General features: G+C 40.4%; 1 protein-coding gene across 2 annotated transcripts in view; it reads right to left on the bottom strand.

The window, feature by feature from the left end:
* The window catches only part of LOC122552950 (interphotoreceptor matrix proteoglycan 1-like), a 139,316-nt gene that overhangs the window by 38,365 nt on the left and 87,165 nt on the right, over nucleotides 1-13,786 (bottom strand). For both annotated transcript variants that reach the window (XM_043696237.1, XM_043696238.1), the window contains exons 10-12: nucleotides 10,192-10,247; nucleotides 8,069-9,257; nucleotides 3,635-4,281 (exon numbers count right to left, since the gene is read on the bottom strand). In XM_043696237.1, coding sequence (XP_043552172.1) covers nucleotides 3,635-4,281; nucleotides 8,069-9,257; nucleotides 10,192-10,247 — 1,892 coding nt within the window. The remainder of the gene's footprint in view (nucleotides 1-3,634; nucleotides 4,282-8,068; nucleotides 9,258-10,191; nucleotides 10,248-13,786) is intronic.

Here is a 13,786-nt window from a genome sequence, read left to right as displayed (position 1 = left end):
AGTATCCAAAGCCCCAAACATACCTTCCAGGTGAAGCAGCACTTGACGTGCACTTCACACAATCTAGTCCACTACATTCCCTGCTCTATGTGGTCTCCTCCACATTGGGGAATTGAAGCATGGATTGGGTGACCGCTTAGTAGAATATCTACATTCTGTTCGCAGAAAAGACCCTGAGCTTCCAGTTGCCTGCCACTTTAATACATCACCCTGTTCCTTGGCCGACATATCTCTCAGGCTTGCTGCAGTGTTTCAGCAAGGCTCTGCACAAGCTGGAAGAACAATACCTCATTTTCCGCTTGAGGACCCTGCAGCCTTCTGGACTTAATTCAAGTTCAATAATTTTAGGGCATGAGCTGTCCCATGTCCTAGCCCCCAACCCCACACACCAGGCCTTGATATCATGGAGTCTACCATTATACTGCCTATTGTTAGCCACTAACAGTCTCCAGTAACAGCTATTCACTCTCTTAGTCAGATTGTTATTCACTCTTTTGCCTGTCCAACTGTTCTTCTCTCTCTTTTGGGCCCCATACCCACCTATTGTTTATTCCTTACCCCTCCCCCCACCCTACCTTCTGCATATAAACCACCATTTTCCTAGCTGCCATTAATTCTGAGGAAGGGATCACTGGAACCAAAATGTTAACTCTGATTTCTCTTCACAGATGCTGCCAGACCTGCTGAACTTTTTCAACAACTTCTACTTTATTGAATCAAGGCTGAAATGAAGTCTGAAGTCAAGTGTTCCAGTAGAACCTGAACTGAGCATCAGTGAGTAATTTATTGCTGAGTAAGTGCCACTTGACAGCACTGTTGACAGCACATCTTGTCATTCTGCTAATGACTAAAAGTAGGCTGATATCACATTATGGTAACTGAATATGTTCTGTTTCCTGTGGACAAGAAATACTGCATCAATTTCCCACCCTGTCAAATAGATGTCACAGCTGTCTCTGTACTGGATCTATCTGGTTATGGCTATAGATAATTCTGGTGCACCACAGTTGTGATGTTGTTAGGGCTCATAGCTTTTGCTATATCCAAAATGTTCAGTCATTTTTTGATATAACATGGACTGAATCAAATTTGTTAAAGACTTACATTGTGATCCTGATGTCTTCTTAATGATAGATCATCTGCTGACTGAACACGGTTGTGAGCCTTTCCCAGCACAGCTATGCTAAAGACACTTCCATTGTCAAAGATGGACATGTTTTGGAGCCTCCGTCTCTAGTTGGAAGGATTGAAGTGCTTCCATATGTTCCATTAGTTGTGGAATTGCTTGGGTGTACCAATAGCTAGCATGCAAACAACCCTGTGTTGTATCTTCACTAGGTGGCACCTTACTTTTAGTTATGCCTCGTGCTGCATGTTCCCTTGTTTGGTAGTAATGTTAAAGTGAGGACTATTCTGGCCAAGAACATACAAATTGTGGTGAAATTCTACAGTTGCTGATGGCCCATAATGCCTCAAGGATGCTTATTTTCAAGATGCCCAATTTGTTCTGCATTTGTTCCATTTAGTATTGTTGTAATGCCACACTACACAGTGGAAGGAGTCCTCAGAATGAGAAGAGTCTTTGACTCATAAGGACAATGCTGCAGTCTCTGCTACCAATACTTTTAAGGGCAGAGGCATCTATGGCCCATGGATTGATGAAAACAATGAGGAGAAAGTGAGGTCTGCAGATGCTGGAGATTAGAGCTGAAAATGTGTTGCTGGAAAAGCGCAGCAGGTCAGGCAGCATCCAGGGAATAGGAGAATCGACGTTTCGGGCATAAGCCCTTCTTCAGGAAAGCCCTCCTCCCTACCTTTTATCTTAGCCTGCTGGACAAACCTTCCTCATTCCTGAAGAAGGGCTTATGCCCGAAACGTCGATTTCCTGTTCCCTGGATGCTGCCTGACCTGCTGCACTTTTCCAGCAACACATTGATGAAAACAATGTCAAGCATTGGTAATTTTGTTTTCTTTCTGTAGCAAATCATAATTTAAATTAAAATACATCTTGTTCCTTCTTAATCTGGGAGTCTCGGGATTAGGCTTTTGCCAGATCACAGAATTTGCTGGCATATGGGAGATCATGTATATTCAATGCACAAACACTTCAAAAGAAAATAATTCAGCTTGACTTTAATCAATCACATAACAAATAGATGAATGATTTTGGATATAAAAAGACAGTACTGAAACTGAATAAAGTCTAACTAAAAAGTAGTATGAATAAAGGTCAGAGCAGGCCACTAGACATTATAACAGGGAGAAAGGGAAGTTTGATGGGTGCTGGACTACAGATAGTTGCTGCATCAGAGAGTGTTAGAACAGCCTGGACCTAGTTACATTTATGATCATCCTGACTTTATTTTAATACCAGGTGTATGTCTCCTCCCCATTTTGTTTTCTCCATTGCATATATGTTCATCTCATTGTGCTTCTCCAGATAATTCTGATATCTTAATATTCAGTTATCTAGCTATTATTTTAACTACAACTTGCATATCACATTTGGCTTTATTAGTAATCAGATTGTGGAGCTTAAATTCATCTGATTAATTTATATTCAATTGCATTTCAATACACTTGATTAGCCTTGTTAACATTTTTACAATGACTTTATTGGTTCAAAACTTTCTCACAATGGACTAGATTTAGTCAATTTACTTTTCACATTTTGTACAATAAATTTTGCTGGCCAGGTATCTTTCATCCTGAAACATATCACTGATGCTTAATGTTTGAAAACCTAACAACCTTCCTTACATAGTTGCCAGTTTCATTTCTGTTTATAATGCAAATTATTAAATCAGTTTGCAAGTTGTGTAGAAGTATGTACAGAACAATAGACTTGGGATATTATCCAGGCATACTGAGGTCTGATGGACTATCGATTAACCTTGATACTCTCGATTGCATATTGTATTTGTTTCCATCATTAAAGTCTGTGCTGATATTTCATGGAAGATGACTAGATGAAGGTGTGTATGATGAGGGCACTGTACTTCGGAAATTGACTGAATGAAATTGCAAGTGTAAAACTACATGAATATTGTGGTGTGTAAATATGCGTAAACATTGTACATTGTATATAATAGTGAAATGCCTAAAGGGATTCACATGCAGTAGTTGTAGTTCTTTAAAAAAATAAATTAAGAATTTGGTTTTAAAGGGCACTAAAGGAGGAAAGTGGTTGGAAGTTATCCAAGTGAACTTCAGAGTATGGGAGATTAGGCTACCATATTGAACTTTTCTAAGTGAAATTCTCTGTAGACATTGCTCTGCTTCTATTGTTGCCATTGCCCATATATATTCCCAGACCAGTATGTAGATACAACCATTTTACATTGGGTCAATGTGGAAGTATCAAAAGCAATTGACTTTAGATACACATGTGGGGAAACTAAATCTAACTTTTGACAATGGTGCAAAATGGTGATGTTTCAACTTGTTATATATTCTCCAAATGGAATGAAACTTTGGGAGTGCTGCACAAATGGTAACTTGTTAGTCTATGTATTATTGCAAATTCATAATTCTTAAAAGGATTCTTACACATATGTCCACCTGCCTCCTGAGAATAGAGAACCAAATACTGGAGGACTAAATTATTCCAAACACTGTAAAGCCATTCACTTACCAGTTGAAGGAATTGTTGTTCCAGTGTCCTGTATTCCGGGGAACTCTTATTGAAAAGGTCTTCAGAAAACAACATGTTAGTGACTCGTAAACTGAAGAACACCACCAGTTCTTTAGAGGGAGCAGACGTCAAGGAGCTTGATGTTAAATATTTCAGAGGAGGCGGAGATGTGATGGAGGAAGTACTATGCTTACCTCCATCCAGTATGTCTGTGCTGCCTACAGTCTCTGTATCCCCAATAATAAATTCATCTCTAATATCTTCTTCTCCTGTTTCAAAACCTGTAGTTTCATTACTGGAATTCTGAGGAGCAGCAGTTGTGAGCAGCACATTGGGAGAGATATTGGTCTCACCGTCCAACTGACTCCTGCCTGTAGAGTGAAGCTGTTCAGAGGTTGGCAGCATAACAGCTACTGGCAGGGATGAAACTGGAGAGCCTGTTAATGAGTTTCTACGTTGAGTGGTTGTTGTTTTTGGTGTTGTAAATTTGAGTGGAGTGGGCTCTTGATCTGTCAAACTGTCTGTTGCTGACATCTGGGCTTGTGAGATGTCACTTGTTAATAATGGTGTGGCAACATTTTCTTCAGCTGTTTCTCCTAAGCTGTCAAGAGGAGATGGATGGTCTGTCAAAAATTGACGTCGAGATTCTGAAATGAAAGGAATATTCAGATTAGATAATTTTAATCATGCACTGTTCCTATATTTTGCTTTTTCAGACATGTCCAAAATCTTGGAGCTTAAAGAAAACATTAGGCTTTGCACATTTATAGGTATAATACAAATACATCACAAATATTGGCCTACATCTTCTGGATTGTCAAGGTGGAAGATATGTCAGGAGATGCACCTCAGGATGCTTCAGAAGTCATGTTTTTGTACATAGGTGGAAACGGCTCAGAAACATTCATTTTCTGATGGACTGAAACCTTTTGTGTAAGTCTCTGGTACTGAACTCAGGGCAGACATATGGGCTAGAAATGCAGCACTTAGTTAGATACTTGCCTGGAGATTGTCAGATGTAATACCTGGCTTAACAGCTGGTTAATTCCACTGAGCAACACAACCAATCCTCTCTCCTTCACCGTCACCACTCCATATCATTAACTGCACTGCAAATTTGTTAAGCCTTAAGACACCACTTCAGTTTCAGTTTTTTTTAAGTGTTTCAATTTTAAAAAGGCAGCAAAGTCTAAGTCTTTACCTCAAAAGGGATTTAAATATCATAATACCACAGTTGTAGGTTATTAAAGTAAAAGAAATTACTTTAGCACCTCAAACTAGAGACAAAACGTAGGTACAGAAAAAAGCTACTTATAAAGATAAAATCAAATTCATTCTGTTGTCATTGTTTGATGTTTTCTCATTCCAAGATTGAAAATCTGAGGTTAAAATTTAGCTGCAGTGATGGCTTGTGTAGCTGTTTTGGTCACTGTGGACTGAGCTGAACAAGTTCTGGCAGAGAGTGTAGGCCTTTCTAATTTTATTTTATAGCACTGCAGGTTATAGCTTTTGATACTTTAGTGTAATTCTGCAGTTCTTCAGCTTGTTTGCCTTCTTAGGTCTCTCTGTTGAGAAACCTATCTCCAATGACATTTCTCAGAATTCTTCTTGAAATTGCTGCTAAGTTTGTCTTGTACAGGTCAAACCTGAAACGCTATTATGTGAATCGGAATTATTCATTGCTGCATAAAACAATGGGCTCTTCTGAAGTCTTGAATTCTCAAACTTTCAGAGATACCCATTGTGTTCTCCAAGCTTGAATTGAATTTTGAACTTTTAATTTTTTTTCTAATTTATTCCTGAGTTTTTGTATTTTTGTACCTAATGCGGAGCTTTTTATTTCTTTGTTTTTCTAATTTTTCTAATTTAATTATCTGTGCTTAGGTACCTTAGTATCCAAGATGGTACAATGAGTGGTGACTTGTACATTTTTCACTGTACTCATGTGAGTACATGTGACAATAAAGCTAATTCTGATTCCACATGTCTCCAAGTGTGCTAAACACCGTCTTAACCACCCTGTCTACCTGTAATGCAATTTTCAAATAACTATGTACCTGAACAGGCAAATAACATGATGATCAGTAGCAGCAACAGTAGGAGGTTAACAAGAAAATGTGCAGCTGAAAAATCTAACTTTCTGAAGGCACTATTTGCATGGCAGAGTGTTGGTTCTCTAGACCTCTCAGAAAGCTAACATTGTTGTGGCGAGTGGTGACAAATATTGGGAATGACAGCAATACACTGGCTACCTTTGATTAGACCTCAGAAAATTATTGCCTGCAGGATCAGTAACAAGCTGCTGTTAGAGATCTGCAACTTGACAATAGAGAGGGAAGGGACAGTGAGGTATACCCTGCAAGAAGCACTGCCCATAAAACAAGGTCAACAAGCACAGGCCTTTACCTGTTGGCTTAGGTTCTCACATCTAATGGTAACAAGTATTGGCAGACTCCCGAAAGGCTACAGGCTTCCTGCTGAACCTATTGGTCAAGTGTTAATGGCTATGGAATTGCTATCAACCTGGTCAGAGACATATTGTGGGTCTCTCACTCAGCCACCTGTTAATGCATGAGACAACTGGCTAATAGATTGTTTACCAAATCCAGAAATTATATGAACTTTGCCTATAACAACACTGGTCAGATCGAGTGGGTGCTTAACTTTGCATTTCTCGCTGGTTTCCTATGCAACCTGACCATCATTGACTGCACATACATGATGGTCTGCGTATCTCCAGATCAAACAAGGGTACTCATTAAGCACAAAGTCTTCTTCTCCATCAGTGTGTGATTAGTGTGTTATCATCAAAAGATATTTCTTTATGCACTTGCAAGATTCTCAAGGAGCTGTCTTATGATGCTTCATGCTACGCAGTTCAAGCTCCATTACATCAGACACCCTAATGCAATGCCTGCTATAAGAATTGGGACATCAATTCCAAATTGACTAATTTCAGAAATTTCAACACAATTGTACAACTGTGTTATAAATAAATATCATATGACCATCAGATGTATGAGGGAGCAAGACATGGGTGTGCTTCTTGAACCTTTAATTCAATTCCTTATGGAATATGATGTGGAGATGCTGGTGTTGGATTGGGGTGGACAAGGTCAGAAGTCACATGACAAAGGTTATGGTCCAACAGGTTTATTTGAAACCAAAAGCTTTTGGAACGCTGCTCTTTTGTGAGGTGAAGTGTAGCACCCTCTTGAAACATTGCAATCCATCTGGTATATGTAAACTCACAATACTCTTAGGGAGTGCATTTTCGGATATTGACAGGTCCCAGTGAAGGAACAATGATATCTTTTCAAATTAGAATGACGTGTGGCTTAAAAGACAACTTACAAATGGTGGTGTTTCCATGTATCTGCTGTCATTGTCCTTTGAGCTGGTATAGGTTGTGGGTTTACAAGCTGCTGTTGAAGAAGGCTTGGTGGGTTTCTGCAGTAAACCTTGCAGATGCTACTCACTACTGTAAATGGAGAAATGTTTAAGGTTGTGAATGAGATGTTAATCAAGTAGGCTGGTTTGTTCTGCTGGGTGCAGCATTCCTTCCAATTTTCTTACTAGCTGCATAGGCTTCTGAGACAGTGACTTCATAAAACCAGGACTCAATCCCACGATCAGCATGTGTTCCACCTTTGGAGCAGCTATGCACTCATGCGCTGCTTTTCGGGAATGTTAGTTTGGAGTCAAGCTTTTTGGGTGTTGATAGAGCGTCACTCATCCAGGTAAGTGGACAATATGCCATCACACACCTTCTCAAGGGAATTAGGGATAGGTACCAGGTTCACATCCAATGGTCAATAAAGCAAAGTTTTTTACTTATGCGGTTATGTTTTGATGAGGTCCTGTGTGGTACCATCCAGTACTGGAAGGAACCGGCACCAGTGAGGTGTTGTGTTGGTCAGTCCTGTACTAGTGTGGTCTTGTATGATATGGCCCTAGACTAGCATGATCTTTTACACAAGGAACAGTACTGAAATATCCAGGTAACGGAATCGTTCAATACTGGTCTTGTGCCATATGGGTATGGTCCTGTGCTGATTTAATTTGTTGCAGGTGTAGCACCTTCCTGATACGTTTGTGGACTAATTTGATAGTCTTCTGCTAATTTAGATTTCTGTGGTTTAGTGCTCTGCTTGTATGCTCCTCGCTTGGTTTAATCCTGTGCTGGGATTTTCCTATATGAGTCTGGCCCTATTCCAAAATGGTGTGACAGTGGTATGATTTGTATTGGCTTGTGATTTTCTCATATAGTGCTGTATTAGCATTGCACAGTCCAGTACAGTGTTGTATTAGTATATTCTTGTGCTGGTATGGTCTGGTTCTCATGGTCGAAATCAGTTGCTCACCTTTTATCTGGATCTTTGGTGTAACAGTTTCCCTTGTGGAAAATGCAATATCTCAAAATAAAAGACTCACCTTCTGCCTTACTTATACCAATTTGTGATGATGTCCAGCCTGGCATTATGCTGATATCAATTGCTCCTGCATCAAATTTTGATCCAATTCCATTGTCACTCGTAGTTTCCTGGGATGGAGGGATTGTTATACTGATGCCCTGGTCATCTTCTATTGAAGTTCCTGCCATAGTATTAGATATTGTCTCCTGATTGAAAATAAATGGATAGATTGTAGTGTGAATGATTTCGCTGGACTGCTGTGCTTGTTCAATAATGTTTGACTCCACATTTTCTTCATCCTGGTGTGGAAGGGCTTCCTTTATGTAAGGAGGCAATGTATTGCTGTGGTGTTGTTCTGCTAGTTGCTGAATCTGTGCATCCAAGGACAGATTCTGATTGACTGGCTGTGCAGTAGGAGATTCTGTGATGTTCCGAGCAGCAAAGCCTTCTGTCTCCTCGGTGATAACCTGTGCAGCTGAATGGGAATGTTCAGGCTGTACAGCAGAATCTGTGGTACTAATTAAATTTTCATCCAGCGTAACATCCTCCTTTATTTCTTCTTTGTGCTCAGATTGCACAGTTGGAGGAGATGTAGCCCTACCAATAACCTTATCAGTAGCAACATCCTCTTCCATTTCCCAATGTAGTTCAGTTTCCTGCATGTGTTCAACCTGTACAGTTGAGGTAGCCATGTCACTGATGGTTCCTTCAGTAATTGTTGGTTTGGTCTCTACCATGTATTCGGGCTGATCTGTAGCAGAAACTATGACACCAGTTATGTTTTCATCCATAGTCATCTGTTGCATATCAGATGAAACAGAGGTGGATATGCTAATCTCTTCTGTAACTAAGAGATCACCAGTCATTACAACCGTGGTTGTAAATGTCAGACTACTGATCTGGTGTCCACTTTCAGTCACACCTCCATTAGAACTAGTCGGTGGCACAGATGTGGTCTCTTTATCTAAGAATGTTTCCAGTGGGACATTAAGTAATGTTTCTGTCACAAGTAGTTGACTTGGCAGATCATCTGGGACACTAGTGGCTCCAGTTTGGGTGGGATCTATCCGTGTAACCTGTACTATGGTATCAGTTATGACTTCATTAATGGTTTCATCAAGTTTTCCTTCTGAAGGGATGGCTGGAATCTTCTCCATCAACTTGTCCTCCACAAAATCTCCAGTGATCGCTGGACTTAAATGACTCTCCTAAAAAAAGAGAAAACATACTTTTGAAAAATACATCATTGTTCCGCAGAAAATATTAGTGCTACTTGCTTCTTTAATTCCAATTTAATTCTGGAACTTGTTGTCCCTTCAATGTTTCAGCATTGCCATTTTCCTTACAGCTTCCCCAGTTCAAAACCTTCCCCGACACTGGTTTTGGTTCCCTAACCCCTTCCATGTACCCTTCTTCTCCTTCCTGCTGGGCTGTCTTTGTTAATGTAAAACACCGGTGATGCTTTGTTCCATACCAGTGGAATGGTAGGAAAGTCATTGGTAACTTTAATGGAGAGACCAGTATTTAAAGAATTCACCATTGTCATGTTTGACACCAGAGCACTCCTTGTTAAAAATTGCACTTGCACATACGTTTTACTTTCTCTTGTAGTATCAAAGTCTCCTATTTAATAGATCCATCCCACCCCAACTATTGTTAGTATATATCCAAGCTGTTTGCTGCATTTTAAAAGCTATTCACTTATCCATTTATAAAGACTTGAATTGACTATTGCTTTCTCAATGATCTGCCTCAGTTAATTCTCTAAGCTCATACTGAGTCTAAACTAACAAGTTGTCCATATCTCCTTGGCATCACATGGGTGGATTGCAGAGAGGCAAATCTGACGGGAATTCCTCTGGTGAATTCTGTATGTACTGACTTTTCTCTCTATGTTCCACCCTGCCTTTGGCTAATGTTCATTGTTTTAACCTGAAGAGGACGAGAATTGGCTGGTGGCTGCTAGGAGAAAAATGTCCCAAAATCTACATTATGCATCGACCCTTATCAATCTACACATAGGCAGCTAAACATAAAGAACCTGACAGAATGAAGGATCACTCTGTAAACATGACACTCAGGGACTGATGTATAACATTGTTTAAAATTCTGTTGAAGAAATTCATAGGATGCAAAGCATACCAGTTCGGTGGGAGTCGGATCCAAGTTGGGAGCCAATTGGTCGAGATCATCAGAGGCTGCAGGAAGAATATAGTGAGAAAGAATTAAAAATTTCATGTCATAAAACTTAAATGATATAATTTAGAAATAGTGGTTTCAGAAATTCCTTAGATTAAATAGAGAAATTTTTTAAACTTAAAATCTCTGTGTAGCCTCCTTAATAAGAAAGTGGTAAGAATATGGATCTTACTACAATGTGGAATAGTTTAAATGATGTAAAGATCACTATTTTTATTTTTCTGAATTTGTGATTATGGATTGAAATGGGAAAAGAATAATTTTAAAAACCTAGGATTGCTGAAAGATTATTCCAGGTTTCAAAAGCAAGCAACCTGACACCCATGGTTTTCACAGCTGCTTGATCAAGCAGTAATTGATTTGTAGTTTGCAAACAAGCTGCAGCCAAGCATGTGTATGAGTAGTGATTCAGCCAGCAACAAGTAGCCGATTGGTCTGCACACTAGTGACCATTTATCGATAACAAAGGTCTTCTGCCTTTCAACTCCTATTAATAGGTTGTCATCTAACTGAACAGCTTGGAGCTGTCAGATATTCACCAGCTCAGTGCCTTTCTCTGTTCCTTGCTATAAAAAAGACTTTAAGCCTTAAGAAAGTTAATATTTGTTTCCTTCAGTAGTTGTACCCACCATTCAAAAGGCAACAACATTGGTCAGAGACTCATGAAAGGTAGAACACATGGACAAACAGATTGCCTACTCCTTGGGCATCCCGCAGCACTGACTCTCTATATTTTACATCGCCCTTTCACAATCACGGCTGGACAACTCTTTGACATCTACACCTTTGTTTATAAAAGGAGTCAAACATTAGGGATTTTGAACAAGGATGGACAAAGTTTTCTCCAGAGGCCAATGCCATATGGAGGTATAATTAGTAAGTTTGCAGATGACATCAAAATTGGAGGTGTAGTGGGCAGCAAAGAAGGTTATCTCAAATGGGATCTTGTTCAGATAGGCCAATCGGCTGAGGAGTCGCAGATGGAATTTAATTTAGATAAATGTGAGGTGCTGCATTTTGGAAAGGCAAATCAAGACAGGACTTATACACTTAATGGTAAGGTCCTGGGGAGTGCTGCTGAACAAGGAGACCTTGGAGGGCAGGTTCATAGTTTCTTGAAAGTGGAATTGCAGGTAGATAGGAGAGTGAAGAAGGTCAGACTATTGAGTACAGGAGTTGGGAGGTCATGTTGCAGCTGTACAGGACACTGGTTAAGTCACGTTTGGAATATTGCATGCAATTCTGGTCTCCCTCCTGCAGGAAAGATGTTGTGAAACTTGAAAGGATTCAGAAAAACTTTTACAAGGATGTTGCCAGGATTGGAGGGTTTGAGCTATAGGGAAGAGGCTAAATAGACCAGGGATCATGATTTAGAGATGCCGGTGTTGTAGTGTGGGTGAAGAAAGTTAAAAATCACACAACACCAGGTTATAGTCCAACAGGACAAGCTTTTGGAGCACTACTCCTTCATCAGCTCCTGATGAAGAAGCAGCGCTCCGAAAGCTAGTGCTTCCAAATAAACCTGTTGGACTATAACCTTTTGTTGTGTGATTTTTAACTTTTGACTGAAGGGGTTTTCCATGGAATGTTGAAGATTGAGGGGTGACCTTACAGAGGCTTATAAAATCATGAGGGGTAAATAGACAAGGTCTTTTCCCTGGGTTAGGGAGAGTCCAGAATTAGAGGGCATAGGTTTAAGGTGATAGGGGAAAGATATAAAATGGACCTAAGGGGCAACTTTTCCACACAGAGGGTGATGCGTGTATGGAATGAGTTGCCAGAGGAAGTGGTGGAGGCTGGTACAATTGCACCATTTAAAAGGTATCTGGATGGTAAGAGTGAAGAAGGGTTTATAGAGATATGGGCTAAGTGCTGGCAAATGGGACTAGCTTAATTTAGGATATCTGTCGGCATGGAGGAGTTGGCCTGAAGGGTCTGTTTCCGTGCTGTAAACCTCTATGATTCTATGTGCATACATTGCTCCCCTGATTGCAGATTGTGCAAGAGGTGTTCAGTACAGACCTCCATCCATCGTATCCAGTCATGCCAGCTGCTAGATGGTGTGAAATGTGTTTTGCATTTGTACAGAGAGATCTCAAACTCATGCAAAAAAAATAACATTGTGAACTTTTATGAAAAAACTATTATTTACCTAAAAAACCTCTTCACCCATTCCACCAAAGTGTCTTCAAAGTTTTTTTCCTGTCATTCCCACTATGCCTCAGTGTGTTCCAACCTGTACGCAGTTTGGGTGAAAGGAGCCTGCTCTGTTGGGGCCTGTTGGACTTGGAAGCACTTGAGTTTAGTCAGGCCAGACATGTCAAGGGTCTTCTTGCCAGTTTGGACTTCAAAGGGTCAGAGGGAGCTGGCAGGAGGTGGAGGGCCTGGCCAATTCTTCAGTGTCCAGAGTGGAAACTACTAAGGGACCTGACTATGGTTCTACCTTCTGGCTAGGTGTCTTATTACACCACCATGCACCTTGTGAATGTAGAAGACCCTGTCACCATACCTTTGGCCCTGGAAACCAGGGCTGGTCAGATAGGGTGCAGGTGTGTACATCTCTCTAGCAGTCCCTGAGGGTGTTGGGCCTCAATCTCCATAGCAGACATCAACCTGCCCATGGGGGCAGATAAGTGATGATGCACCCCCCTTCAAGTGGTCCTCGGGGAAGAGGAAACCTCTTCTGGCACCACTGCATCAAATAGGACCTGCAGATCCCTGTAGGAGAAATGTGGTGCTATCTTTCCCATTTCTGACATCTTGTCCACATGTGCTTTATTGAGCACAACAGCTTGAGAATACCTGTGCTTGTCTGGGTTCACAGTAGGTCTTTCAAACATGATGCACGTGCGAGCGATGTTGATGTGTTAGCAGATATTCACTAAACAGTGAGTTGTTCTGGAAACAATACTGAGTAAGCTGGTGCAGTAATCGGATTTGAGAGTCACTAAAGAGGCATGACATGTAATTAATAAGGTGTGTTTACTAAGATAGGGTGAGAAAACCTGCTGGGAACCATGGAAAAAATGCTCCAAAAACCTCTAACAAAACCTGGTCTAAGCTTAAAAAAAAGATTCAGCTCAAAGTCTTTATTTACTGTAAGTCCACTTGCTTTTATGGACAACAGACAACTGCTTCACAAAATATCATGTGTTAGAAATAGATCCAAATGTTCAATGTAAATGACATTAACTAGAGAGGGGGAGGCAGCAGCAGACAGTTCCAATGAGGAAGTTACAAACCTTAAATAGACAATGCAGTCACAAATGAAGTTCAGGTGCAAAATGTTGCGTGTTGGGGCAGTAAACCTCAGCACAGAATTTGGGAATGGGTAATTTGGAAATGTTGCAATAAAGGCAAGTTCACTGTTACTTCAATACAAATTGTTTCTACTGAACTGGGCAACTTAGGTAGGATGCTCTTTGGAGGGTTGGTGCAGACTTGATGAGGCAAATGGCTTCTTTCTGCATTGTGGGGAACTGATGATTCTTTGATATTCAAACTGGGAAAGAGAAAATTGAAGGCCAGCAACAGGGAT

The sequence above is a fragment of the Chiloscyllium plagiosum genome, chromosome 9 (assembly GCF_004010195.1).
Source record: "Chiloscyllium plagiosum isolate BGI_BamShark_2017 chromosome 9, ASM401019v2, whole genome shotgun sequence".
NCBI lineage: Eukaryota > Metazoa > Chordata > Chondrichthyes > Orectolobiformes > Hemiscylliidae > Chiloscyllium > Chiloscyllium plagiosum.
The sequence above is the reverse complement of the archived record's forward strand: the minus strand, read 5'-3'. Positions and strand labels throughout refer to the sequence as shown.